The sequence below is a fragment of the Aristolochia californica genome, unplaced genomic scaffold (genome assembly GCF_029961685.1).
Source record: "Aristolochia californica isolate CCGP_79_NKW_82.1479 unplaced genomic scaffold, dmAriCali1.0.hap1 SCAF_10, whole genome shotgun sequence".
Classification (NCBI taxonomy): domain Eukaryota; kingdom Viridiplantae; phylum Streptophyta; class Magnoliopsida; order Piperales; family Aristolochiaceae; genus Aristolochia; species Aristolochia californica.
Genome location: NW_027181771.1, coordinates 32,471,765 through 32,497,041, shown reverse-complemented (window position 1 = coordinate 32,497,041; position 25,277 = coordinate 32,471,765). Strand labels below are relative to the sequence as shown.

Here is a 25,277-nt window from a genome sequence, read left to right as displayed (position 1 = left end):
GTCTCCTTTGAAGCGATTCTAGGCGTCACTTTATCGAAAGCCTTCTGTCCGTCTCTCTCTCTATAAACAGAAAAGAGGGAAAAAGAGGAAGAGGAGCTGTGGAAGAGACCGGAGCAAGCGAAGGTTTTTAGGATCTCGTTGTGTTTCCTTTGGATCTCATGTTCTGAGAGGCAGATAGGAAAGCCTTAGTCATCTCTGCCTGTTTTCTTCCTCGTTTTTTTTTAAATTAAAATTCTGTTTGGATCTGGGTTGGGATCTGTGATTTCTCGATTGGGTTCTCCTATTGGTTCATGTGTTTTTGTGATTCTTCTCTTGGACCGTTGTTGACTGAGAGATTGTTCACTTGAGGTTGCTAGATTTTGATAGTAACTTTGTTCGCCGGTGTTTTTGTTTCGTTGTTTGCTTTTTTTTTTAACCTAAAACCTGGTTCATAATGGGGAAGGGAGGAGAGGATGAAGGAAATCAGGCACTTTATAGGCCGTCTGCTGTAGATCGGAGCGTCTTTCCGGCGTGGGCTCGGGACATCAGCGAGTGCGAGGCGGAATACATGGTCTCTAGTGAGCATGGACTTAAATCTGATGAAGTTGATACACGTCGCAAGACACACGGTTGGAACGAGCTGGAGAAGCATGAGGGTCCTTCCATCTTTAGACTCATCCTCGATCAGTTCAACGATACCTTAGTAAGAATTCTCCTTGTTGCTGCTGTAATTTCTTTTATTCTCGCTTGGTATGATGGAGATGAGGGGGGAGAAATGGAAATTACTGCCTTTGTTGAGCCCCTCGTGATTTTCCTGATCCTAATAGTAAACGCCATAGTTGGAGTTTGGCAAGAGAATAATGCTGAAAAAGCCCTTGAAGCGCTGAAGGAAATTCAGTCCGAGCACGCTACAGTCAAGCGTGACGGCAAAATAATTCCAAATCTCCCTGCCAAGGAACTCGTCCCGGGTGATATTGTTGAACTCAGGGTCGGAGATAAGGTTCCTGCCGACATGAGGGTCATACGCCTCATAAGTTCCACTGTGAGAATCGAACAAGGGTCGTTAACGGGGGAGAGTGTGGCTGTTAATAAAACCCATCACAAGGTTTCTGAAGATGTGGACATTCAGGGCAAAGAGTGCATGGTTTTTGCTGGAACCACCGTGGTGAATGGTAGCTGTCTCTGTTTAGTTACTCAAACAGGAATGACTACTGAGATTGGAAAGGTACACTCTCAGATCCATGAAGCATCTCAGAATGATGAAGATACTCCATTGAAGAAGAAGTTAAATGAGTTCGGGGAGGTACTCACCGCTATAATTGGAGTCATCTGTGCTTTAGTTTGGCTAATCAACGTGAAATACTTCTTGACCTGGGATTATGTTGATGGGTGGCCACGTAATTTTAAATTTTCTTTTGAGAAGTGTACGTATTACTTTGAGATTGCAGTAGCTCTGGCTGTGGCTGCTATACCTGAAGGTTTACCTGCAGTTATTACAACCTGTTTAGCTCTTGGAACTCGCAAGATGGCTCAAAAGAATGCCTTAGTTAGAAAATTGCCTAGTGTGGAAACGTTGGGGTGTACTACTGTGATATGTTCTGACAAGACGGGCACCCTGACAACTAATCAAATGTCAGTTGCAAAGCTTGTGGCAATGGGACATACAGCTGGTAGGGTTCGCACATTTAAAGTGGAGGGAAACACTTATGATCCTCATCATGGTACAATACTCGATTGGCCTGGTCATATGGATGCTAATCTTCAGATGATTGCAAAGGTAGCAGCAATTTGTAATGATGCAAGCGTCACCCACTCAGGTCATCAGTACTTAGCCAATGGCATGCCAACTGAGGCAGCCTTGAAGGTGAGAACCTGTTCTGCTTATTTACCAATCGAAGTAAACTATTTTCTTTTATATGGTAGGTTTCACATTGATCTTGTCGAAGTATATACTATGAAATTGGAGCAGGCTAATGTATTCGTTGCAAGAGGGAGATAGTGCTAATAAAAGACAGTTTAAACGTCTTCAAGAAAAATAGATAACTAAGAACACGTCGATTTCTTAAAGCAAGTAATGATTCTTTCAAAGCAAATGCTCTTGGAATTTTTTATTGCACTACAGTTGGTTGAGGTTGGAGACCAGCTATTACTTCATACCTTTTATCTAGGACAATGATTCAGGTTCCAAACTGTCATCTTTTTAAAGATCTTTGCAACTGTTTTTTTTCTCGTTTTGCTTGCTTTTGGAATAAACTTTGAAGTTTATTATGCAAAAATCTTGTTTCTGCTTTGAGTACGATTCAAAATGATAAGTACATAGTGTCTTCTTCTATTTTTTTGTCAGGTTTTGGTTGAAAAAATGGGCCCTCCTCCTGGGTTTGACAGGTTGTGTTCAGGCTGTGCTGCTTTATGTAAGTTGAATTGCCAAACTTGGTTCTTTCATCTATCTTCATATCCATCATGTATATTGATTTATTGTTTTGTGTTTTCTTCAAACAATTAAGCTTGCTGTGAACGTTGGAATGAGAGGGAGCAAAGGATTGCAACTCTTGAATTCGACCGCACTCGAAAGTCTATGGGAGTGATTGTGAAGTCAAACACTGGAAGAAATGTACTGCTTGTGAAGGTATACTTCCATAACTTGCGTTTGAGTGTATACTGACAGTCCTGTTTACTCTGTAATGAGTTATCTTTGTGTCAGTTACCTTTTATAAGTTCAAAAGTTATTTTTTCCTGAAATGAAATCTTCACTCTTGCAGGGTGCAGTGGAGAATTTGTTGGAGAGAAGCACATATATTCAGCTGTCTGATGGCTCTATTGATACTTTGGATAGGACTTCAAAAGATGCAATCTTACAGGCACTTCGTGATATGTCAACAGATGCTCTGCGTTGTTTAGGTTTCGCATACAAAGGTGACCTTACCGACTTTGCCACATATGATGGTGAAAATCATCCAGCTCATAAGCTTTTACTTGATCCTTCCAACTATCTGTCAATCGAGAGTGATCTGATCTTTGTTGGCTTGGCTGGCCTGAGGGTGAGTTGGCAATTAAAGTTTGTTCTTCTTTATCTTTTCCAGTCTTATTAGTGTATGTGCTTCCATGCATTCTCTTGTTATCAAGTATGTGTCATCTGTTATAAATCCAAAACCATTACAGGATCCTCCTCGAGAAGAGGTCCATACAGCTATTGAAGACTGCAGAGCAGCTGGAATCCGAGTGATGGTTATTACTGGAGATAACAAGAACACTGCAGAAGCTATTTGCCGGGAAATTGGGGTGTTCCAACCTGGTGAAGACATCAATTCGAAGAGCATGACAGGGAGAGAGTTTATGTTACTGAAAAATCCTAAACAGTACCTAAGACAAACAGGTGGACTACTTTTTTCTAGGGCTGAACCAAAGCACAAGCAAGAGATTGTGAGGCTATTAAAAGAAGATGGTGAAGTAGTTGCTATGACTGGTGATGGTGTGAATGATGCCCCTGCGCTGAAGTTGGCTGATATTGGTATTGCAATGGGCATAGCTGGAACTGAGGTATCCTTTCTGCTTGTCCTCATTGGTGAACAGAAACCTTACTCCCTTTTTTTATTTTTTATTGTTTGAATGTTGGTTACACACATCCACTCTTTTACCCCTTAAGAGACTTGAATGCAAGACCTCACACTTGAAACCTCCCCTTGTGACCATAGAGCCAACTGCTCGAACCCCAGAAACCTACACTTCTGCTTTTTTTCTTTTGGAAAGACAATATTTTTTTATGTGATATGACAAGTAATAGCTGATTACGCACACACACACGCACATACTGACTGTTGATTCTTTTTTTTATATATATATCCATGTCCATGAAGAGTTGTCTCTCTTTTCTGCTGAAATCTTGTTCATATTCTTTACGAACCTTTGTTTTTTCCTTGTATAGGTAGCAAAGGAAGCAGCCGACATGGTTTTAGCAGATGATAATTTTAGCACTATAGTTGCTGCTGTTGGGGAAGGTAGATCTATCTACAACAACATGAAAGCCTTTATCAGGTACATTGCACTATTGAGTTCACTCTGTTGTTGTTTTGGTCAGATGTGTGTCTATTCTTTCTTTTCTTTTCATCTTTTTCTTCTTCTTGTTAGTGTTGAACCCATACCCAAGTGAGACTTGAACTGAAAACCTCAGACTAGGAAATCCCCCCAAGTGTTCATTCTATGCATGTGTTAGTGTTGTAACTAAATGCTTCTGTGATGAAATTGTAATACGAAAAATTAAGTAACAACTGATTATAGCATTTAGATAAACTTCATGGTCCTAGATTCTAATCCTAAGCTGCAGTACCTTCATAAAAAAAAGCAACCAGAAGATTGCTATATAATTCTGATCTTGCTTCTGCACAGCATGGTGCTACTAATAATGCTCATGTGCTTCAACTTCTATACACAGCACTAAAATACAATTTTTAGGGTATGGGAGTGTTATGTTTCAAAAAAAAAAAGTGTAATATTGTTGTGGGGTGATATTTAGTAGTTGAAGGGATGTAGAAAGCATTTCCTTGAACAGATGATTTGATGTTGAAAAAGGAAAAAAAAAAAATGTCTGTGCAAATTTTCCAATGAGGTGGGTTGATGTTGATTTTTTAGTTTTCCTAATTTTCCTGGTTGTAGCTTCAGATGAGAGATCATTGTGGATCAAGGATTGTACTTCAAATCATGTATTGGCAAAATGAAATATTATGATGCCTCAGATTCTGTTCCTTGGGTTATCCTTGGAGAGGAAAATTATCGTAGTGTTGTAATAAATGTGTATATACATTTACTTGAGATCAAACATACTGACCACTTGATATGTTTGGATGAAACTCTGATCTGTTAGAAGCAACAAGGATTTGGTTCTGTTATTCTGCTGGAAGCTTGTTTACTTTTTCTATTGTTGTTTGCCCGCTTCTTGGAAATATGGGTGTTGCACAGAATTTCCTTGTTTAATTGTGTTTTACATTATTTCAGATACATGATCTCTTCAAATATTGGTGAAGTTGCCTCCATATTTCTAACAGCGGCTCTAGGCATTCCAGAAGGACTAATACCGGTTCAGCTGCTGTGGGTCAATCTAGTCACTGATGGGCCTCCTGCAACTGCTTTGGGATTTAATCCTCCAGAGAGGGATGTAATGAAGAAACCCCCTCGAAGAAGTGATGATTCATTGATAAGCGCTTGGATTTTGTTCCGATACTTGGTATGTCGTTCATTATTTTTTCTTTTTTATGTGAAGGATCCCTTTTCCTTTGATTCAAAGGATGTGGGAGTGGATTAATTGATCAAAGAGATGCGCTAACTAGTGATTTCTTTCCATTTTTGTAATGTGCAGGTAATTGGACTGTATGTGGGTCTGGCAACTGTAGGTGTCTTCATCATATGGTACACCCATGGATCTTTCTTGGGTATTGACTTGAGTGGTGATGGGCACTCACTTGTCTCCTACTCTCAGCTCTCGAACTGGGGGCAGTGTCCGTCTTGGGAGGGTTTCCAGGTTTCTCCCTTCACTGCAGGGTCCCATGTTTTCTCCTTCGATTCCAACCCGTGTGACTATTTCCAAGCTGGCAAAGTGAAGGCTATGACTCTCTCTCTATCGGTGTTGGTTGCAATTGAGATGTTCAACTCACTAAATGCACTCTCTGAGGACGGTAGCCTGTTGACAATGCCACCATGGGTCAATCCTTGGCTTCTTCTTGCCATGTCGGTCTCTTTTGGCCTCCACTTTCTGATCCTCTATGTTCCTTTCCTTGCTAAAGTCTTTGGCATCGTGCCCTTAAGTCTGAATGAGTGGCTTTTGGTAGTGGCTGTCGCATTTCCAGTGATCCTTATCGATGAAGTTCTCAAGTTCTTTGGACGATATACAAGTGGGCGGCAGGTTTCATCTGCGAAACACAAGCATGAGTAGTGAGGATAGGCGACTAGGATACGGTAGATGCTGACTTTAGTTGACAGAGGCAATCTCTATAAACATGTCTGGGTGTAAGATTCAAGGTGCATAATTCTTGTGGGTTGTGTTATTGCACCCAAGCCCTCATCTTTTATATTGAAGGCAGGTTTGGAGCATCTGAGAAGGGATGCCGACTTGGAATCGGAGAGATCCAAATTGCTTCTCTCTGAGATTTTTCATATTTTTAAACTCTTAACTTAGACTTGCAAAAATGTGAGGCAGTTTTGCAGTTAATTCCCTATGCTTGAAATTTTGGGCGAAGAGTACTCTTTATTATGTAGTTTGAAAGTTGCCTATGTTTCGGTGTCCTGAATCCAATTGTTTAATTGTAATATGTGAAGGTACATTATGTGTATGCCATGGCTGTCACAAATCAAAGGTATAATGAGATGCATTATTGACTCGGCTGAATCACCGAGTGTTACAAAAACTCGGCCAAAATAAGAAACGGGCACATGTTCTAAACTCTACGTGACTCGATCAGAGCTTATTTCCCCACCCAGGGCCTCCTCGTCATCTCCGCCTCTCACAATTGGGCTTTCTACTTTAATGCCGATCCTCCTTAGAATTCGCCTTCTCACCGTCCCCTTCTTCTTCGTCCTTTTCTACAGGGATCTCCTTCAGCAGCTCTGCTATTCTCTCCGCCAAAGAGAGCTTCGCGGCGGGTGAAACACCGTACTGACCAACCATCGACTCCAGAACTGCTTCTGCCATTGCTCTGTTCTCGATAATTGCGTTGCTTTCTTCTGGTACGGTGCTATCTTTGGAGAACGCGATCTAAAATCGGAAAACAGAGTACAGTCGGAAGAGAAGAACAGACGGAAGAATCAAAACCTAATAACTTCCAAGAGACACTCACCGTTAAAGATCCCAATGGAGAAAGGGTGAATAAAATGGATGAATTGGGAGGAAAGTTCTCGTCCTTGAAAACTTGTTTGAATTTCTCTACGGCCATGGCTTCCGCCTCGGTGTAGATGCCCGCAGCTTTCCAGTACGCCACACAATTCTCTGTGACTTTTTCGGAGTACTGTTGACCGGTGAGAGGCAGGATCATCGTCACTCTCATAAATTTCTCGAATGGCCCTGCCAACAAGAAAATCCAAACGCTTCAGGCCGGTTAATGTTTGGAATATAGATCCGGAGCCCGACCAGGATCGTTGGTTTAGTCATAAGTTAGAAGGCTCTAAGAACTACCAGACACAACCGAAGCTGAATCCGATTGACCTAATCGATCGGACATGACGATCACGGCCTGTTCTACACTTTAAGAGAATCAACAAGCCCGGCGAGCGAAAGGTAGCTCTCCTTTGACAGATACATTCCGCTTAAATAAATAATATTCTACTGGGAATTCATATTTTACGATGAATTACTGTCTGGACTCTTTACCAGTCACGATGTCTCGGAAGAAGTCGACGCTGGAGTTGAGGTCGTCCGCCGTCTTTCCCTTCCATCTCCGAACGAGATGAGTCAACGCTTCCCCACCGAGATAGATACCAATCGCCGTGAACTTGACGAGCTTGCCTTGGATCTCCAGCCCTCTAACGCCTTCACAAGTTTCCCAAACACGTTCCACCCTCAGCGGCAGCACATGCAAAAATCATATGAAAGATAAAACAACAAAGCCGGGGTCGAACAAACCTGCTCCCCCAAGAAACAGGGTGCTGCTCGATCCAGGAGGCTTCACGGTGGGGCAAAAAGCGACGTCGTCGATGTTCAGCTGCGAGACGGACGGAAGAGAAGCCATTGTAAGAAGAACTCTGGAGTCTGAACTGAGGTTCGACAACCACAACTTTGAAATATGAACGAAGGCACGATACAGAGTTGGAATTTAAGGAAGACGAAAAAGCAAAATTACGATTATGGGAATCCTCTTGCGAGATAATTAGGATATCGGGACGAAACTCTTTAACAGGTCTGCAAGAGGGAGACGTGCAGCGGTGGTAGGTAGGGTAATTTGGGGAGAAAGACGTGGGCAAAAGGTGGAAAGCAGTGAGGCTGATAGATTTGGTAGGTTTGCACGAGGAGTTGGAATGGCGGGTGAATACGAGACGTGGACGAACAGAGAGCGGTAGCTCCGACTACTGGCTGGAATTGGCTCAATCTCAAGCAGCAACAACAAGTCCTAAATTGGTGAATTGATTGCTGAAAATAATGGAACACCGTCCTCCGGCAAACACTAGGGGCATCAATGGCAGAACAGTAAAGTATAACAAATCAACCACAATATTTTCCAAAATTGACTTGTTAATTCTCTTTAGTTGGTTGGTAATTTATTTTATTTACCTTAGACCTAAAAAACGATCGTTTAATCCTTTTAGATCCCTCAATATCTAATGTTGTTATTATAAATACTATTGATGAAAATATTTATTCTTTATTTTAAGTCTATTAAGTTTGTTATTATATATTAATAATATTATTAATAAAAATATTTATTATTTATTTTAAGTCTATTAAACTTGTTATTATATATTACTTGAACTTATTTGTGATAACTTTCAATTGAATGATATGGTACTAAGTTCATCACAATATTCTATTTATTTATTTTTATAATATTTTTAATTTTAAATATAAATTGGTGCTTGAACCCGACTCAAATTCGAACTTAAACCCAGTTATAATTTTTTAGCTCATGCTCAATTCCAATTTTAGGTTTGAAACTGATTTCGTACTCGAATTCGATGTATTTAAATCAAGTCAAACTCGAATATAAACAGGTTCAAGCTTGGCTCAACTCGATGCCACCTTTACACAACAATACACTTTCTATAGAACTGACGGGCTCGAGATAAACTTGTGGCTCATCCTAAAGAACCGAATTTTCCATCTTACCAATTGATTAGCATGCCGACAACAATTACATGGCTGTAACCATGTAATTACTTGGTCAATATACATTTGTCACGATTTACTCAAATGGAAGCAACACCAATAAGTCTAAAAATGATGGCAACAATAAAGTAGTGGATACTCAACTAAATTCCACTAAATATACAGATAGATATGCCCCAGAAGAGTTTGGGGTGCAAGACCATCAAACTTAAACAACATTTCTCTTGTTTTTTTGTTTTTCGAACGTTACTTAGGCAGCACTTGTCTAGTCCCTGAAACTTCTTTCTTCAACTTCCAATGTCAACAATTGGGTATCTAACCAAGAATTTGTTCACAGCAAAGTAACAAAGATATCAAGCAAATAGCCAGATAAAAGCATCCCCCACTCCCACCACAACGATTCATTCATGCAGTTTGAAGGATTTTGCATGTGCTTTTCAATACCAAAAAGGATATCACTGGTTTGCCATGGAAGGAGGTCTTAAGAATTGGGAACAGTAAGTTTATGAAACTTAATTAAAACAAAGTAAAAAACACCTGCAGCAGCAGGCGAGCTTGGGAAACGTACATCAGAAGACCTAATTGTAAGTGATCACTGAACTCTAGCCTACCATGGGATTTTCAATACCATCAGGAGAAGACCTTGCAAGCAGAACTACAACCAATGTCATGGTACAGAGAAAGCCCACCTGATTCTGCCACTGAAGTTCTTGACATACTCTAGAAACTTAAGGTAACATCACAATATCAATTACTACTAACTGGAAAAAAGAAGGTCTAGCCAGCACCTCAGTCAACCTTTTTTTTTGGGGACAAAGATCAGCTAAATGTAGAGATCCTGTGCTCTAAGTGTAGTTGTATTCTTCAACTTTCAGAGAATGATAGGGTTTGATGGTAGAGAAGTGGGCTAGATTTAGTTATCAGCACTCCAATAAGCAAGCTACTTAAACTCACAATACCAAGAACAAAGATAGTCGGTTGTATCGGCCTTCTTCAAAAACTATTTGCATTTTCTTTTTATGCAGCTCAATCCTATCCTTTCCAAACAACCATAACTATTTTTTGTGCAACAAATGCCATTTAGCAAAGAGTAACTTCCTCACAACCAAAACGATAATATATGCTCTCTATATATAGAAAGTTGAATCACTTCGCCATGTTAAATTTACCAAAAATGTACTACTTCGGCAGCCAAAGTATGAATTATATGTTAACCATTTCAAATTGACATGAAAAAATTCACAAATAATCTAAAACAAGTTTGCACAAATCCTTTTTGCCTCTTATCGAAATCCTATTCCACCTGAATCATTTTTGAATGTTTACAAATATATAGAGGTATAGTAAACCCATGTAAGCTATTATAAGATTAAGTGGCATGAATTGTTCAATAGCAGTAGGCTGAAAAACATAAAAAGTTTATGAAACAACGATTTGACAAAGAGACATCTGTTGCAACCATTCCATTTCCATGCCTATAGCAGTACTGTAACTGTTCAAAAAAAGACCCACAAATTATCTTATCAGTTCTTTTCTGTTAAGCCTGTTACAAGGTATGAATATAATCAGGTACATCAACTTCTAAAAAAAAAAAAAAACAAAGAAACTTTGCAGTGCTAAAAGTAATACTGGAAGAGAACTATTTACAATGCAAGTGAGACTCAAGCCTGCAATCCAAGGTCGAACAAAGGTATCAGAACATTCAAGTTGAGATGAGGCGACACCCTAGCTAAATACTTACTAACTTGCACTTGAGGTGTTATTGCGAACAACAAGTAAAAGAAGCTTTGTCGATATGAAAGGTGTAACAGTGCATGTTTTCGGGGGGCAGAACATCAGTAATAATTTAAGAGCCTTTCAGATACTTCTAGTAGGCAACTAAAAGTGTTTGCATATGAAGACTGAAGACCATAATATGACTCCTGGATCTTTTAGAAGAAGTACATTTCCAAGTTTTATATAGGCAAAAATCCATTCATGATTTACTTCACGCCATAATTCCTGTTAACTAGCCCTCTTGATCCGAACTCAAAACAAGAACTGTAGCAGCCAAAAGAATTGGATGATGCTTTTAAAAACAAAAATAACTAAATGTGGTTGAATTGTAACTAACTCAAAACTTCTCCTTATTGCAGGGAGTACAAAAGTTAACCAAAGCAGCACACCATCGTCATCATTTCTAATCAAAACCCAAGAAGCCAACTCACAGTATGTTACACTTTGATGACATTTGTGATCAAAGCTCAAACTCCTCCTCCCGTAGAATAGCCTGAGCCGCCTCTTCTTCCTCATCATCAACAACAAAATACTCATTCTTTGCCACTGGCTGAAACATATAAAACATAACAGCATAAAATGCAAGACTAGCACACTCCCCAGCTGCCTCACTCACCCATTGATACTTATAAGCCGCAATTGTCTTCAGTGCAGCCACAACTATTCTCGTAAAGTACAAGTATCCCACCACGACCATATAAAATTTTCGGAATAGGGTCAATTTTGCTAAGTTTCTGGCAGCCTTGCCATCAGTTTTCGATGTCTCTCTTAACGACCTTATGGACCAAACGATCGGGAATATAATAGCACAACAGCAAATGATATCAATGACAAGAAAAACTTGGTTCCAAGTCATCCAATCTTTAAGAAAAGGACCCGTTTCACCGATTACCGCTGATGCAATGTTGGCAAGAACCTGAAGTGGGATCACAATCATCAAAATCTTCTTCTCCCTCTCCTGCAAAAATGGCTTCAAGAAGGACCACCCGGTGCCGACGAGGACGATCACCGTGAACAGCAAAACCCCCTTAATAAATTGGAAAATGTAGAAAAGCACATCCCAACCATGTGGAGTCCCAGAGACCTTAACATAGTGTTTGTCTTCCGCAGCACAGAGTAGATCCAGAGCTTTCATAAGAAGCAATCCTCCCATAAGGAAGTGAATCCGATGAACTGAGAGTTTGTTCTTGTAACACACGTAGATCCATACGCCGAGAAAAGCAAAGTACGCGAGGAAGAAAGAGAGGTAGAGGGACGGAAGCTGGGTCTGACCGGCAGGGAGATAGTCCCGGGCTCCGGAGTTATCGAGGTTGTACATCTCGGTGCGAACGCCCATAGTGACCAGGGTCTCCGGATTGCAGTTGGCGAAGAAGAGAGAGTACTCACCGGGAACATGGACGGGGAAAGAGCGGTTGGACGATAAATTGTCATCAAGGCCCTTAAAGGTCAGCAAATTCAAAACATAGTGAGAAGTAAGAGGACAGAATTGAGACGATTGTTGTGATTCGATGAGAAGATGGTAAAGGGACTCCTGCGAGAGCAAAAAGAAGGAAAAGAGATTGGGGTCGGGGGAAGAGAGGGACGAAGAGAAAGACACCGAAGAAACAGAGATGTTCACATGACCCATATTGGTGAAACCGAATTTCTCGAAGAGGATAAGTGGACGGGAATCGGAAACGATTTTTAGGGTTTTGATCTCACAAAAGGCGACATGAATAAGAGAGACTAAAAGAAAAAGCGTGAGGAAGAGATGTGCGATTCTGGCTTTTCCCATGGCGGCAGCCATGTACCTTCTCTTCTGTAACCGAGCGAAAGACGTAGATCTGGTCTGCTACCTGGACTGGTTTCTGCTGCCACTGCGCAAGGGGAGCGGAAAAATGGAAGACGACGGGATCTACTATGCCGAATTCGGAAATTGGAAGATAGCCGTTCCCTTGATTAACATCGTCTTTGTCGTCTTTGGTCTCACCACTTTCACCCCTCCCAAATTACTCTCCATTGACTGCCACGCCGAGGGACAAAAAAACCTGTCACCGTGACATCTGGGCTTGGGCTGATGGAGGCCCATCCTCAATTGAGTGTGGTAAGCCCGCACCGGACCCATCATCCAAAGGAGGATGCAAACCATGGCGTTTCCAAAGGCGTTTTATGCAATATCTAATTTTTTTATTTCCAAAAAATATTTATTTATTATATTTTATAGCAAAATATTATTAATTTGTAATCTTGGTTTAGAATTAATTCCAATTTAGGAAGTTTATAGTGTGATTTTGGCGGTGAAATGATAATTAGAAATGGCGTGTAGGTGCGTATTTATGGCTTCTATCCGCTGGTTTATCCGATTCGACGCCCTGAGATCGATTTCTCACGACCGAGCTTTCAAAGGAGAGGCAGAGAAAACGAGCCTCAGTTTGTCAGCTGACTCCTCTTTTCATTGGCAGGATGGACTCCATTTCAGTTCTTCGCTATTAAGGATCTTTGGGGATCAGAGTTTTGTTCCTTGAGGAAGAAGTTGATCTTCCAGCGCAAAGCCTTCGAATTGCTTGTAAGTGTTTTTTTATTCGAATTGCTTCAAGGTGGTTATCATTTTTGGCACTTATTGTTTGTTTCTTTCAAATTCTAAGAGGTTCTTGAGTTGAGAGTTTTGGACCGGGATTTATGAGTTCTTCCTAACTCTTCCGCTGACCGATTTCTATTATTTGCGCCTTTGAATGGTTGTTTTGCTGCTACTACTTCTCCTTTGAGCGGACTTTGAAGCCTGCGTTTTAATTTGTTTAGAGGAATACCTTGACGGGACCTGGAAAAGAACAAAGTTTTTCTCTACATCTGAGCACAACCGTGCTCTACCATTCTGGGGGTAGTAGTAAAAATATAGCATTACAGCTAATTTATAGGCAATGAGTGCCTTACAAAAATCAGAAACCAAATTGAACTAAAACTCTTATTTCTATGCCTACTTAAACTAAAACTTTTCTAAAATAGAGAGCTATAAAGTCTTAACTATTCTTTGCCTCAATTATCTCACTTGTCTTTCTTCTCGAAATTTCCTGCCATGCTAATTTTTTCGATAAAAAATTCTCTCATCCTTATTACCTTTATTAACTCTGGTTCAATTTTGAATTGTTGCTTACTGATAGGCTAACGCTTTTGTAAGGCGTGAAGTTCCTTTACCACTAATTTACTACATATGTGCTACAGAACTGAAATTTTACCATGCTATATATTCTCATGCAGAGTTCTCAGTTGGAGTTGGTTATACTTCGAAAGCTTATAACAGAGGTTTCTGTTAGTCTCAAATTGGACTACAAGTAACTTATGGTTATCAAATCATTTATCTATAATTTAGATCCCACGTCAATTTTTTAGGGGTGGTCCCTGGATTTAAAGTTGATATTCTGATAAAACAGGTCACTATTTAATTTTTCTGGTTATCAACAATGAATATGGTTGGTAGAGTTGGGAGTATAATTTCACAAGGTGTTTACTCTGTAGCCACTCCTTTCCATCCCTTTGGTGGGGCTGTCGACATCATTGTTGTTGAGCAACAAGATGGGACCTTCAGAAGTACACCATGGTATGTACGCTTTGGTAAATTTCAGGGAGTCTTGAAAGGTGCTGAAAAAAATGTAAAAATCATAGTTAATGGTGTTGAAGCAAATTTTCACATGAATCTTGATAACTCTGGAGAAGCGTATTTTGTCAGAGAGATTGATGGTCAAGAAGAGAATGGGAGCTATCAGGATTTTAAGCATTCAGACACAATGGAAACTTTTCAAGGAGATAATATTGAAAGTACTCAGGCAAATGAAAATATCTATAATGATGATTTTGTGTCCTCTAGTGGATTTCATAACCATCTATCTGAAATTAGGTCAACCGGAACATCAGAATATGGTGCTTATCACTATGAGAGTTTAGATCATGTGGAGAATATAGTGAAGTCTCAGGGTTCAGATTCTGAAGTAGTCTTGGTGAGTGGGGATGGGCGTGTGTTGCTTGCTCCTATTTCTCTAAGTGACAGTAACAACGATAATGTGCAACTATGTATACCACATTTTGACCTCTACCCAGGTGAGGCAGGAGAAGTGGCAATCGAGCAGCTGCATGATTCTTCAGGGTTTACTGGAAGTAATTTAGATATCAACACTGGAGAAGGCTTATGGGAAGCAGGTTTACTAGGTGACTTTAGGCCATCCAGCCTTAATAGCGCATCTAAAGATTTTCTTGCTGCACGTGATGATGATAAAACATCTAAAATTCCAAGCAAATGCTGTGCTGATGACAGAAAAATTTCTGATCAGGCTCATAATAGCCCCAATACAGAAAGCTGTTGTTCAGAGGATACTGTTAACATGAGCAAAAGAGATATTTTTAAAAGTTGTTTAGAATTTTCAGAACTGACAGCAGCTTTTGATGAAGATGACTGTCATGATTCACATTCTTTGACGTCTGAATGGAATGAGCATGGTTTGGCAAAAAAGTCTTCATACATTCATCTGGCCATAGAGGATGAGAAAACTTTGCTTCATTGTGAAATTCAAAAGAGTGAAAGGGCACAGCTTCCTGACCCTAATGATTTTTGTAATGGTATCTGTCCAACTGATATACAAAGGGATGTATCTGAAATTACTGATGGAAGTGACATAGGATTTAAAGCTAGTGAAGATTTTGGTTTAGAACAGAATGCTGAACAGCTGGGTGGAACCCAAGATCCTAGAGAGTCTCAGTGTGGGACCGAAATTCCCAAATCACAACCAGTTGATGCAAGAATTGACACTGGTAGGAATATTGAATATTTTTTTTAGTGGTCGCATAAGGTTTGCAGATCTGTTGATATTGTTTTCTCTTTCATGTTCCCTCTTATGACTTGCAGGTATTGAAGTCTCACTTTGTGGGAACTTACTTCATGCTGGTATGGGGCTGGTTTCTGCAAAAGAGGCCTTTAATACACATCGTCTGAATAAGGAGAAGTTCATGGATTCTGAGGCATCAATCACAAAGAATGAAAACCTCATTGTTAGATACAGAGATAGGTATTTGCCTTGGGACAGAGCTGCTTCTATCCTTCTTGGCATGGCTGTATTTGGTCTAGATTTTCCTGCTGAACCAGAAGGTGCGATTCCTGTTGAACAGGATGAGCCAACAAAGGTTGAGGATCAATATAATTCTGTACTCTCTCCCACCCCTAGCCGCAGATGGAGACTATGGCCAATTCCATTTAGAAGGACTAAAACCCTTCAACACTCTAATAGCAATGCCTCAAGTGAGCACATATTTGTTGATTCGGAGTCTGGTATGGAGAGTCCACATGCAGGACCCACTCCAACCAACTATGTGACTAAAAAGCTTCCTGAAAAGAAACTTCTGCGAACAAATATCCCAACCAGTGATGAGATTGCATCTTTGAATCTGAAAGATGGTCAGAATAAGATTGCTTTCAGCTTCTCAACCAGGGTTCTTGGAGAACAACAGGTTTTCTATCTCATAAAGCAGTGAAATAGCAATACTTTATTAGGTTCTGTATCGTTGAAAACTTGTGAATCATTTCTTCAACAGGTTGATGCCCATGTTTACTTGTGGAAGTGGAATGCTCAAATCGTAATCTCAGATGTTGATGGGACCATTACAAAGTAATACTATAAACACTATATAGTTATTTGCTAATATTATAGTTCTGGTAGTGTGCAGCATGTTGTTTTTCCTGTAGAAAGTGCAATATACCATATTTTTCCTTCAGAGTAGATCATAAATTTCTGTTTTTTTGTTAATCATTTAAACAGGTATTAAGAGGAGTACTTCATTTATGAAAGTCGTCACAGTTTTGGTTATTTGACTAGCACTTGATTATTCATTGATCTTTAGGACCTATGTTTCTCCTTTTTATCAGTGGGTTGATATTCTTTGCATCATGTAGGCTTTTAAAGACATGCTAGCAAATATTAGTGCTCTAGTAGGAGATGATTAGGCAAAGGATTTGTTTAAAGATCAACTGAATCATGTATTGTTTTAGTGGAATGAAATCTTAAAAACCAATTTGCAGTCAACAATATCGGAATCATTAAGATGAAACGGAATTGTACTTAAGTATGCTCCCTGCAGCTCGTATTTTCTTTTCACTTGTCTACAACAATTAAAGGTTAAAGGCCACATTTATTTAATTTTGGAAATTAAACAAGTTTAATACAACACTCTAATGCTGTTGTTGAGTTCTATTATGTTCTATTAGGGTATAACCGTCATAAACTTCAAATATAGATCTATGTTATAAGGACAATGGGAGAGGATGACTAACAGGCTGTTGCTGCTGCATGAGGGTTCTCTCTCTCTCTCTCTCTCTCTCTCTCTCTCTCTCTCTCTCTCTGCAGAGATTGACTTCTCCCTCAGATTTGTCTTTCTTTCATCTTTTTCATTTTTCTATTCTACATTTGTCAGTCAAAAGCTCTGTGCCTTTTTTAGATTTTTATGAAGCATTTTTTCTTTCACGCTTCTTTACATTTTATAATGGAAACATAGTTGTTTCTTACTGAATCCATGCCTCTGTTTTAGATCCGATGTTCTGGGACAGTTCATGCCTTTGCTTGGGAAAGATTGGACTCAATCTGGTGTAGCACGGCTTTTCTCTGCTATTAAGGTATTTATGTATCTCTACTACTTTATGTTCTCCTTTTTGTTAAATGCTCATCTTTGTGTGCCACTGCTATTTGTGCCCCTTCTAAATGAACATAGACAATTTTCCTTGTTGTCTGTTGACATCACTGTAACAGCTGTTGTGATACTTCATGGTCTCTTTAAAGGAGGTTGTAGATTGAGCATGATGTACTAACATTTGGTCTTTTTGGTGTTTAAATGTAGGAAAATGGTTATCAGCTACTGTTTCTTAGTGCACGTGCAATTGTTCAGGCATATCTTACCAGAAACTTTCTTCTCAACCTCAAGCAGGTAATGGTACATTTTAACTCATTGAGCATGGTCTCTTTGACCATTCATACTTTCTCCAGCAAATAAGTCATATTCCAGTTCATTGTAGTTTACTATTTCCTTGTATGGGTTTGTTGCTATTAAAAGCTGGTTGAAGGAAATTGACATTCTTGAGGTTTATTTTGGGTACAAAAATTTGCCTGGATGAAATATCAACAATAAACAGGATTTTGCCACCAAAAGAAAGATGTAGTGCATTCGTTGCAATGCATGGTCTAGTCATTCGATATGAACTCTGACACCAGTTATATAATTGAAATTTTTTCAGGATGGCAAAGCTTTACCAAATGGGCCTGTTGTCATTTCTCCCAATGGCCTATTTCCCTCATTGTACCGAGAAGGTAACATTTCCCTCCTAGTATGTTATATGTTTTCAATCACGATTCAATAATCTGTAACTACTTGTTTTTCTTACATTTATAAGGTAACTCTATATAAGTAAATTGCTTGGTATCTATTCCAAGTGTTACCATTATGAGTCTCTTCATTGTTTCCGTCTGAAGGCTAAAACTAGACAATGCTTTCTGTACCCTTTGGTTTATCTTCTTCACTCAAACGGCAAATAAAGAGGGCTGGGTTTCACTTTGGAAGACCATTCAGATTCAGTAGAAGGAATTAAGGTTTCTAAGTACATGATACGCCCATTGTGTTGAATAAAAAGGAAAGAGGGATTGGTTAAGCTTCCAGTCTTTACAATGTGATGTAAAAAGCTAAAAATCCAACCTGTAGGTTGTACCTAGTTGAATCCACAATGCAATATCTTACGATGCTTCTCCATGTTAGAATTCACACCACTTAGTCTTAAGAGCAGTTTAAAGGTAGCTCCACTTCTTTAAATTGCTTTTTAACCATTTCATTTTTTTTTCACAATTATGGATCTCTTGGTGAGCTTCCTACTGAATTTAGAGACTACAGAATACTTTATATAAGGCTTTTGTTCCTTCTGTTCCAATCAATTGGTTTAACTGCACGTATTTACCTCAGTGAATAGAATATGCTTGCTGATTTTCTTAAATGTATGAAGTTCCCATAGATTTGTAATAAGTGAATAAATTGATAGGTGAGTCTTCTGGTGTTCGTAATATGATGTGAAAAGCTTAAAACATGTCACCTATAGGTTTGACCTTGTTAAATGCATTATGCATTATTTTAAAACAGTTTCCCATGGTGCAATTTGTTAGTGTGACACTGCACCCTAGAAAATGTTGTTAAGGTCGGGGTAGGTGGGTATTCTTTTGCCTTTCCTAGGGAACCTATAATGTGTTTTTGCTGATTGAACAAAGATGAGTTACTCTAGTTATGCTGCAACTACATTGAACTATTTTCATGTACGTTCCACATGATAATTCTTTTTCCAATTAAACTGATGTCTTTATTGGAAATCATGGTTTTATTTTGGTTCATTTATTCACTACTGAAGAGCTTGTCTTGTTTGTCACAGTTATAAGAAGAAAGCCTCATGAGTTCAAGATTGCATGTCTGGAGGTAAATCTGAATCACGGAGTTGTTGTTAGCTAATCAATATGGAGTGAAACTCTTCGTCTATCCAGTGCTACAATTCTCTGGCAAATAGTTCTTCATCTGGTGCTGTTTTTATTTTTATGTCTTTTGCAGGACATCAGAGCACTTTTCCCCTCGGACTACAACCCATTTTATGCAGGCTTTGGGAACAGAGATACTGATGAGATTAGTTACCGGAAGATTGGGATCCCAAAGGGGAAAATTTTCATAATCAACCCCAAGGTAATTTTTTTTTTTTACCCATGTCATTAAAAAATCATGCCAGAAGTCCACAAATCTCGATCAATCAAGTTAATATTTTCTAACATGCAGGGCGAGGTTGCAATTCACCAGTGCATCGATGCAAAGTCATACTCCTCTCTGCATACACTTGTCAATGACATGTTCCCTCCCACTTCTTTGGCTGAACAGGTTCCTTTAATTCTTACTGTCTGGAATAAAACTATAAAAATGAAGTTTCGTTTGCCCTTACGTTTCATATTAGTTTAAACACGAATGGTTGTGTTCTCTTTGCAGGAAGATTTTAACTCTTGGAATTACTGGAGAACTCCATTGCCTCCTATTGACTGCTAAGGTCTGATTAACATTTGATAATAGCTCCTCTTTCACTTGAGCAGCCGCTTTGAGGACCTCCTGGTATATCTTTTTAACAAGGGAGCTCCTCTCACCTTTTATTGCCGCCTGATTATCATTTTTATTTTTCCACTTCGTCCATCAACGTTAGGGGCGATGCAATTTGTAACTATTGGTTTTGTCCTTGGGAAATTAAGGGATGGATTGATCTCAAGGTCTGTGACATAATAAAGGATCCCATGCACACTAAAGAATCTCTTAGCTGATTTCAGTTAAAATCCTCTTATCCTTGTTTTCTCCCTCGCCTTGAATTTGAAAAGGATCGTTGGCCGGAACCCATACGTCCATTTTCTTTTATCACGCTTGCACAGCTTATTCTTTTTCAGCTGGTCTGATTTCATCAAAGATCTGATTTTAACTAGTAAACGTTTTGACTGTGCTACTCTCCTCATCTCCTTTTAGATGATTACTTGCTTTCCAAGTGATTATGGGATGACTCCCTTATTAGAAACCTTGTACTGAATTGTAACTCCATGAACCATTGGCTCGAAGAAAATGAAATTTGTTTTACATGAAATGCAGATTATTACAAAACAAAAGGAAAGGGAATAATTTTACAAAAAGAAGAAAAAAATTTGGAAGAGAGGGGCACTTATGGGTAATGAAAATTTCTTGGCACACTTCAAGCTATGCCAACACATATAAGTAAAAGAGATTGCCCGGGGACATTATTTAAAAAACGTGCACATGAAAAAATGCAGAAAATCAGAGGTTGTCGCAAACTGCTTTCGTAAACTCAGTGGTGGTAGCAGTTCCGCCAAGGTCACCGGTCCTGTACTTTCCGTCAGCGATGGTCTTCAGAACTGCACCGTGGATTTGCTCCGCTTTGTCATGGAGCCTCAAGTGTCGCAGCATTTCAACGGCACTTAACAACAACGCAGTGGGGTTTGCAAGATTCTGAAGAACAGTTTAAACATAAGTTAAACAATCTGTGAGAGAGAGAGAGAGACAGAGAGAGATGTGAAGGGCGTTAAAGTGACACCTTTCCAGCAATATCGGGTGCTGAACCATGGACAGCCTCAGCCAGAGCAATGCCACGTTCACCAATATTAATGCTGAACGACGACAACAGATATGTTAGACGGCTTAAAATATGTACTTTTTATAGGATGAACTGGGAAAGAAAAAACACACACATACCTGGGTGTTAATCCTAATCCTCCAATAAGTCCAGCACACAGGTCACTAATTATATCACCGTAGAGATTAGGCATTACCAGAACATCAAAAAGTGAAGGATTCTTCACAAGCTGTGGAAAAAATATGAGAAGAATAAAATTGTCATTGTACAAGACTGTCCAGACACAAGGCTCTCTTTCTATCTATCTATGCATCTATCTCTGTACCCATATTTTACAAAACAATGGGTTTTAGAAAATTAACATCCCACTTAAAATTATTGTAGTTTTTTTTCTTTTGAACGAAGATATATAATAAAACGATCATAGTGAAAAGACAAATTTTAGCTTTACCATCATACAGCAATTGTCAATGATTACTTCCTCGTAAGTAATCTCAGGGTATTTCTCAGCAACTTCCCGGCAACACTGCAGACACAATATCAAAAGATTCATCATTTTTGTGAATGCAAGTAAAAAAGTTAAGATCAATTCAAGCTTATGATCAGCTAACCTTAAGGAAAAGACCATCAGATAGCTTCATAATATTAGCTTTATGTATGGCTGAAACTCTTTGACGACCATGTGTCTTGGCAAAGTGAAAAGCATACTCTGCTACTCTTAAACTTGCTTGCCGGGTGATGATCTTAAGACTTTCAACAACACCTTTCACCACCTGATATAAAGCAGACAAACACTGAGACTGGGCACAATATTCAATTATATCAGATTTTTTTCCAGCAATAATCATGAAATCCTCATAATATTAAGCAGCACTCACTTGGTGTTCAAGGCCACTATACTCCCCTTCTGTGTTTTCACGTATTGTAACCAGATTGACATCATCATACCGTGTTTTATATCCAGGTAAGCTGTAGCAAGGTCTCACATTGGCAAACAGACCAAGTTCTTTTCTCAAAGTAAGGTTCAGAGACCTGTGACCCTTCCCAATTGGTGTAGCCATGGGGCCCTTCAAACCCACACCATTTCGACGTACAGACTCTAGACTCTCCCATGTTAGAAAACTCTGAGTCCTAGGATCCACTGTGTCCCCAACATAATGCTCTTCCCATTCTATTGGTACTTCAGCAGCACTGAATACCTGCATTGACACATGATATATAAGGTGCAAACAAAGATGAGGCTCAGACTAATATACAGATAGTTTATTTTTCTGTTTTTGGTGGTACAGAGGGTTATTGCCACTCCATCCATCAATATGCCTGGTATATTAAAAAAAAATATCTCAAGGCTCTATCCAATAGAAAACACTTTTTTCTTTGAATAATAAGGAGAAATGATTCAAGAGAGGGAAAGGAAAGATACATGAGCAGCCCTGAAAGGGAGATACAGGATATAAAGAGAAGAAAAGAAGATCAAAAAAGAGAAAGCATAGAAAAAAGGAAAGCCCAAGAGAAAACAAAATGCATCAAATCAGCAAGAAATATGAAGGATCTATCAGAAGGGTCTCTCCTACAAAAAGATGTTCTTCCTCAATTATATTGTGGTTTTTTTCTGAAAATTCAAGTTTGGTGCTTAAACAAAAATGACAGCAGACCTTATTTCTGAAAACAAAAGAAATCGAATCTTTGTTAACCAAAACCCCACTACGTTCATTGTCTTTCAGCTGGGTGATAATACTCCTATCTTTGACCAGTAAGTTATGCTGCCAAAGTTTCTTCATATCACAATGGAGAAACCTTACCAACTTAGCTGGATGATCCTCAAATAAAGAAATAGTTGCCTCATCTGCTAGAATTTGCTATAATAAATAGAGGGCATCCAGCCGCATTCTTTGTCCAATTTATTTTCTTGATCATTTTCTTTGTCCCAATATTGGAAAGTGAATAAGTGGTCTCTCCCTCCACCTGTCAATGGCCTTCCTTATCAACATTTCTAATTGATAAAACATCATAAGCTTCTTTAAAGCCTATAGTTAGTTCACCTTGCCATTTACTGCAGTGAGCAAACCATCAGAACTTTTTCAAAGATCTGAATGCCCCTAAATTACTCATCTGGTATTTACCAGTCACACACATCCAGCATTTTCTGAGATTGACCTTTAAACAGATGAAAAGAATGCAATAAAACCTAGCCAGTTGATCCCAGAAGCCAGTCGCCATCTATTTCAGTACCAATTAAGCAAAGACCCCATATTGCAACTTGCAACAGCGTTGACTTAAGTCCTATTAAAGGAAAGAAGAAAACAGGTCTTTTCAAAAAATACAAAATAAAGCTGGTCCAGTTTAGCCATTCATTTGTTTAGCACCATGAAATTCCTTTAAGTAGGTTATATGACATTAAAACTACTAATCTTTTTGAAGCCAGTGAGAAGAGAATTTTACTGATGATGATAGGACTGAGATAGTACAGAGGGCATTGAAAAATGAGGAAAGAAATAAAAGTAAACAATAAAATGAAAAGTAAGCAGTAATATGATTTAAGGAATAAAAATAACAAACCAGAAACATCAAGAAGAAAACTAAAACAGTCAGAGGCAATCTAACTGGTGTTCTAATCTGAGGCAAGAGGGATGGAGTCCCCAACAACAAGGTGTTGCCCAGAGACTCCATCACGAGCAAACACATCAGCCAACTGGTTGGCTTCACGAGGGATGTGGGTCCAAGTGATCTCTGAATGAGAGGCAATGACAGTGATGTCATGAAAAAAGCAAGGAAGACGCCATGGGGGGACAACCACACAGTTATCCCCCTCAATATCAATTGAACCGGAGTACAAGTCACGATAAAGTCAAGGTTCCAAGTAGGTCCTGGAGAAATTAGGATTCTAATCCTATGACGGAAGCCCAACAAGACATTTTTTGAAAATTTTAAAATACATTAAAGATCCAATTTACGAATCCTTCAAGAAGCTTATGAAGACACCTGGAATATATACTTGCTGAACATCCAACTCCTTTTTATTATCTGGTATATTAACTCTATAAGCTAACATTTAGCTGTCAGTGGGTAGAGGAGCCTTGCATCAGGTAGGTTGACAACTACTGCTAAAACTATCTTGCATCTCACAACATGAATCGAGGACTCATAAAGCCAACCACAACAGAATTGGACAAGGCTCTGAAAATTGACAACGATTGTCAGGTATTAATTCCAAGTTCACGGAACTCTTAACTGAAGGAACCGAAAACCTGCCGGGTGCTTCAACACAACTTGTAATGCTCGAAAGGGATGTTGCAAGAGGTAACATTAGTTCTCAAATAAGGACTTCTTTCTAAACTGCAAACAGGTTCACAAGATAAGAACTTTAACACTAACTGTCGTGACGTTGTTTCCTATCTCTTCTTATTCGATTCAGTGAAGTTGCAGAATTTTGTATGAAGTTTGACGAAATAAAAGACAAAATGTTAGTATCTGTTATTCTCTAATAGCTCCATCGACATGTAGGGATGTAACTAAATATCAAAGAGAAAATGCCCAACGAAACAAAAACCACCTAAAAAATATAGAGAGCGAGTGTGAGAGAGGGAAAAAAACCGGCCTGCTTTATGGATTGTGAGATTTCGGGGCCGATTCCGTCGCCCGGAAACAAAGTAGCACGAATCGGAAGAGATGGAGAATCAGATGAAGATAGCGATCGAGTCCAAATCCTGGCCGAGTTTGAGATCCCACCGACAGAACGATGGCCGCGAAGAAACCGCCTTGCTATTTGAGAAGCCATATCATATAATAGGAGTGAGGATCTCCAAGTAGGTTCGCGCCCAAAACGGCCCTGCAGGATTTTCAATGGAATCCCGCCGCGTCGTGCCTTCGAAAGAGCTCGCCCTTCATACGCCCCGAGGGTTGGAGATCATCTGCGCACATCCAAGCAGCACAAAAGTGCCTATAAGGGCGAGCGGGTTGAAGCGTTCGTCTGAGTCGAGACTTACAAAAGGACACGGGAAGGTTGCGGGAAGACAGCTAAGGCGGATAACATGGGCTTACGCGACCAATTTGACCACTGAGCCCAACTGAGCCCATCAACTGAGCCATGTTGAGCACGATCAGGGCCCCGCACAAGTGTGTCACTCTGTGCTTGGTGATCGGATCGCTGCGTAAATCGTACCGGCGTCGAACTTCCGGAGACACATTTTGGTTCTCCCGACGGCGGCGATGCCCCACGGGAAGCTCCAGCCTTTAGTATGGAATATGTGAAGTGTCCAAAGATAAACGACCTATCGATCAACGAATCCATGGTGACGGTGAAGAGAGCTCCGTGGCAGTGAATGGCTCCTTTGGGAGAGGCGGTCGTGCCGGAAGTATAATTAAGGACCATGGGCGCCCACTCCGTTTCCGCCTGCCTCACCATCTGAAACTCGGGTTTCCTTTCTGGATTAAGCTCTGATAAGTGAGAAGCGCCATCGATGAAGCAATCTGTCCGCTTGAAGCACCTTCCACCTCGTACTCATCTTCGATGAAGATCACGACGGGTTTCTTGTCAAGGGAGGCAATTGCATTTTCCACGAGAAA

The 25,277-nt window shown here is 39.6% G+C and overlaps 5 protein-coding genes across 5 annotated transcripts; 2 read left to right on the top strand and 3 right to left on the bottom strand.

Moving 5' to 3' along the window:
- LOC137936730 (calcium-transporting ATPase 4, endoplasmic reticulum-type-like) lies at positions 1-6,299 on the top strand. Its single transcript, XM_068781587.1, has 8 exons — positions 1-1,843; positions 2,324-2,390; positions 2,484-2,605; positions 2,739-3,017; positions 3,139-3,516; positions 3,902-4,011; positions 4,969-5,197; positions 5,330-6,299. Exons 1-8 carry the CDS (start codon positions 434-436, stop codon positions 5,900-5,902), a joined length of 3,168 nt encoding a protein of 1,055 aa, XP_068637688.1. The 5' UTR covers positions 1-433; the 3' UTR covers positions 5,903-6,299.
- Positions 6,300-6,322: 23 nt separating this feature from the next.
- Positions 6,323-7,750, bottom strand: LOC137936737 (chalcone--flavanone isomerase). The gene is made up of 4 exons (XM_068781600.1): positions 7,586-7,750; positions 7,334-7,492; positions 6,804-7,027; positions 6,323-6,721 (listed from the first exon to the last, which is right to left on the bottom strand). Exons 1-4 carry the CDS (start codon positions 7,689-7,691, stop codon positions 6,491-6,493), a joined length of 720 nt encoding a protein of 239 aa, XP_068637701.1. The 5' UTR covers positions 7,692-7,750; the 3' UTR covers positions 6,323-6,490.
- Positions 7,751-10,735: 2,985 nt separating this feature from the next.
- On the bottom strand, positions 10,736-12,530 carry LOC137936720 (protein CANDIDATE G-PROTEIN COUPLED RECEPTOR 7-like). Its single transcript, XM_068781575.1, has one exon. The coding sequence runs from the start codon at positions 12,342-12,344 to the stop codon at positions 11,019-11,021; it is 1,326 nt and encodes a 441-aa protein (XP_068637676.1). The 5' UTR covers positions 12,345-12,530; the 3' UTR covers positions 10,736-11,018.
- Positions 12,531-12,924: 394 nt separating this feature from the next.
- Positions 12,925-19,908, top strand: LOC137942496 (phosphatidate phosphatase PAH1-like). Its single transcript, XM_068788177.1, has 11 exons — positions 12,925-13,103; positions 13,793-15,337; positions 15,432-16,030; positions 16,115-16,188; positions 17,105-17,189; positions 17,411-17,497; positions 17,805-17,877; positions 18,978-19,021; positions 19,151-19,279; positions 19,370-19,468; positions 19,574-19,908. Exons 2-11 carry the CDS (start codon positions 13,996-13,998, stop codon positions 19,628-19,630), a joined length of 2,589 nt encoding a protein of 862 aa, XP_068644278.1. The 5' UTR covers positions 12,925-13,103; positions 13,793-13,995; the 3' UTR covers positions 19,631-19,908.
- A 245-nt stretch (positions 19,909-20,153) lies between these two features.
- On the bottom strand, positions 20,154-24,668 carry LOC137936714 (isocitrate dehydrogenase [NAD] catalytic subunit 5, mitochondrial-like). The gene is made up of 7 exons (XM_068781562.1): positions 24,310-24,668; positions 21,590-21,910; positions 21,323-21,484; positions 21,163-21,237; positions 20,831-20,940; positions 20,673-20,745; positions 20,154-20,587 (listed from the first exon to the last, which is right to left on the bottom strand). Exons 1-7 carry the CDS (start codon positions 24,487-24,489, stop codon positions 20,396-20,398), a joined length of 1,113 nt encoding a protein of 370 aa, XP_068637663.1. The 5' UTR covers positions 24,490-24,668; the 3' UTR covers positions 20,154-20,395.
- Positions 24,669-25,277: the final 609 nt, after the last annotated feature.

Bases quoted from the DNA above. Each gene is read 5' to 3' on its own strand.
- LOC137936730 (XM_068781587.1), top strand. From the start codon at position 434: ATGGGGAAGGGAGGAGAGGATGAAGGAAATCAGGCACTTTATAGGCCG. The intron at 2,606-2,738 runs GTATACTTCCAT...TCACTCTTGCAG, and splicing joins GAAATGTACTGCTTGTGAAG to GGTGCAGTGGAGAATTTGTT. The intron at 3,018-3,138 runs GTGAGTTGGCAA...AAACCATTACAG, and splicing joins TTGGCTTGGCTGGCCTGAGG to GATCCTCCTCGAGAAGAGGT.
- LOC137936737 (XM_068781600.1), bottom strand. From the start codon at position 7,691: ATGGCTTCTCTTCCGTCCGTCTCGCAGCTGAACATCGACGACGTCGCT. The intron at 7,028-7,333 runs GTAAAGAGTCCA...TCTTGTTGGCAG, and splicing joins CTTCCGAGACATCGTGACTG to GGCCATTCGAGAAATTTATG. The intron at 6,722-6,803 runs GTGAGTGTCTCT...TTCCGATTTTAG, and splicing joins CTCCATTGGGATCTTTAACG to ATCGCGTTCTCCAAAGATAG.
- LOC137936720 (XM_068781575.1), bottom strand. From the start codon at position 12,344: ATGGCTGCCGCCATGGGAAAAGCCAGAATCGCACATCTCTTCCTCACG.
- LOC137942496 (XM_068788177.1), top strand. From the start codon at position 13,996: ATGAATATGGTTGGTAGAGTTGGGAGTATAATTTCACAAGGTGTTTAC. The intron at 16,031-16,114 runs GTTTTCTATCTC...TTTCTTCAACAG, and splicing joins GGGTTCTTGGAGAACAACAG to GTTGATGCCCATGTTTACTT. The intron at 19,469-19,573 runs GTTCCTTTAATT...TTCTCTTTGCAG, and splicing joins CCACTTCTTTGGCTGAACAG to GAAGATTTTAACTCTTGGAA.
- LOC137936714 (XM_068781562.1), bottom strand. From the start codon at position 24,489: ATGGCTTCTCAAATAGCAAGGCGGTTTCTTCGCGGCCATCGTTCTGTC. The intron at 21,485-21,589 runs GTGAGTGCTGCT...GCTTTATATCAG, and splicing joins ATAGTGGCCTTGAACACCAA to GTGGTGAAAGGTGTTGTTGA. The intron at 20,746-20,830 runs GTATGTGTGTGT...GTCGTCGTTCAG, and splicing joins GGATTAGGATTAACACCCAG to CATTAATATTGGTGAACGTG.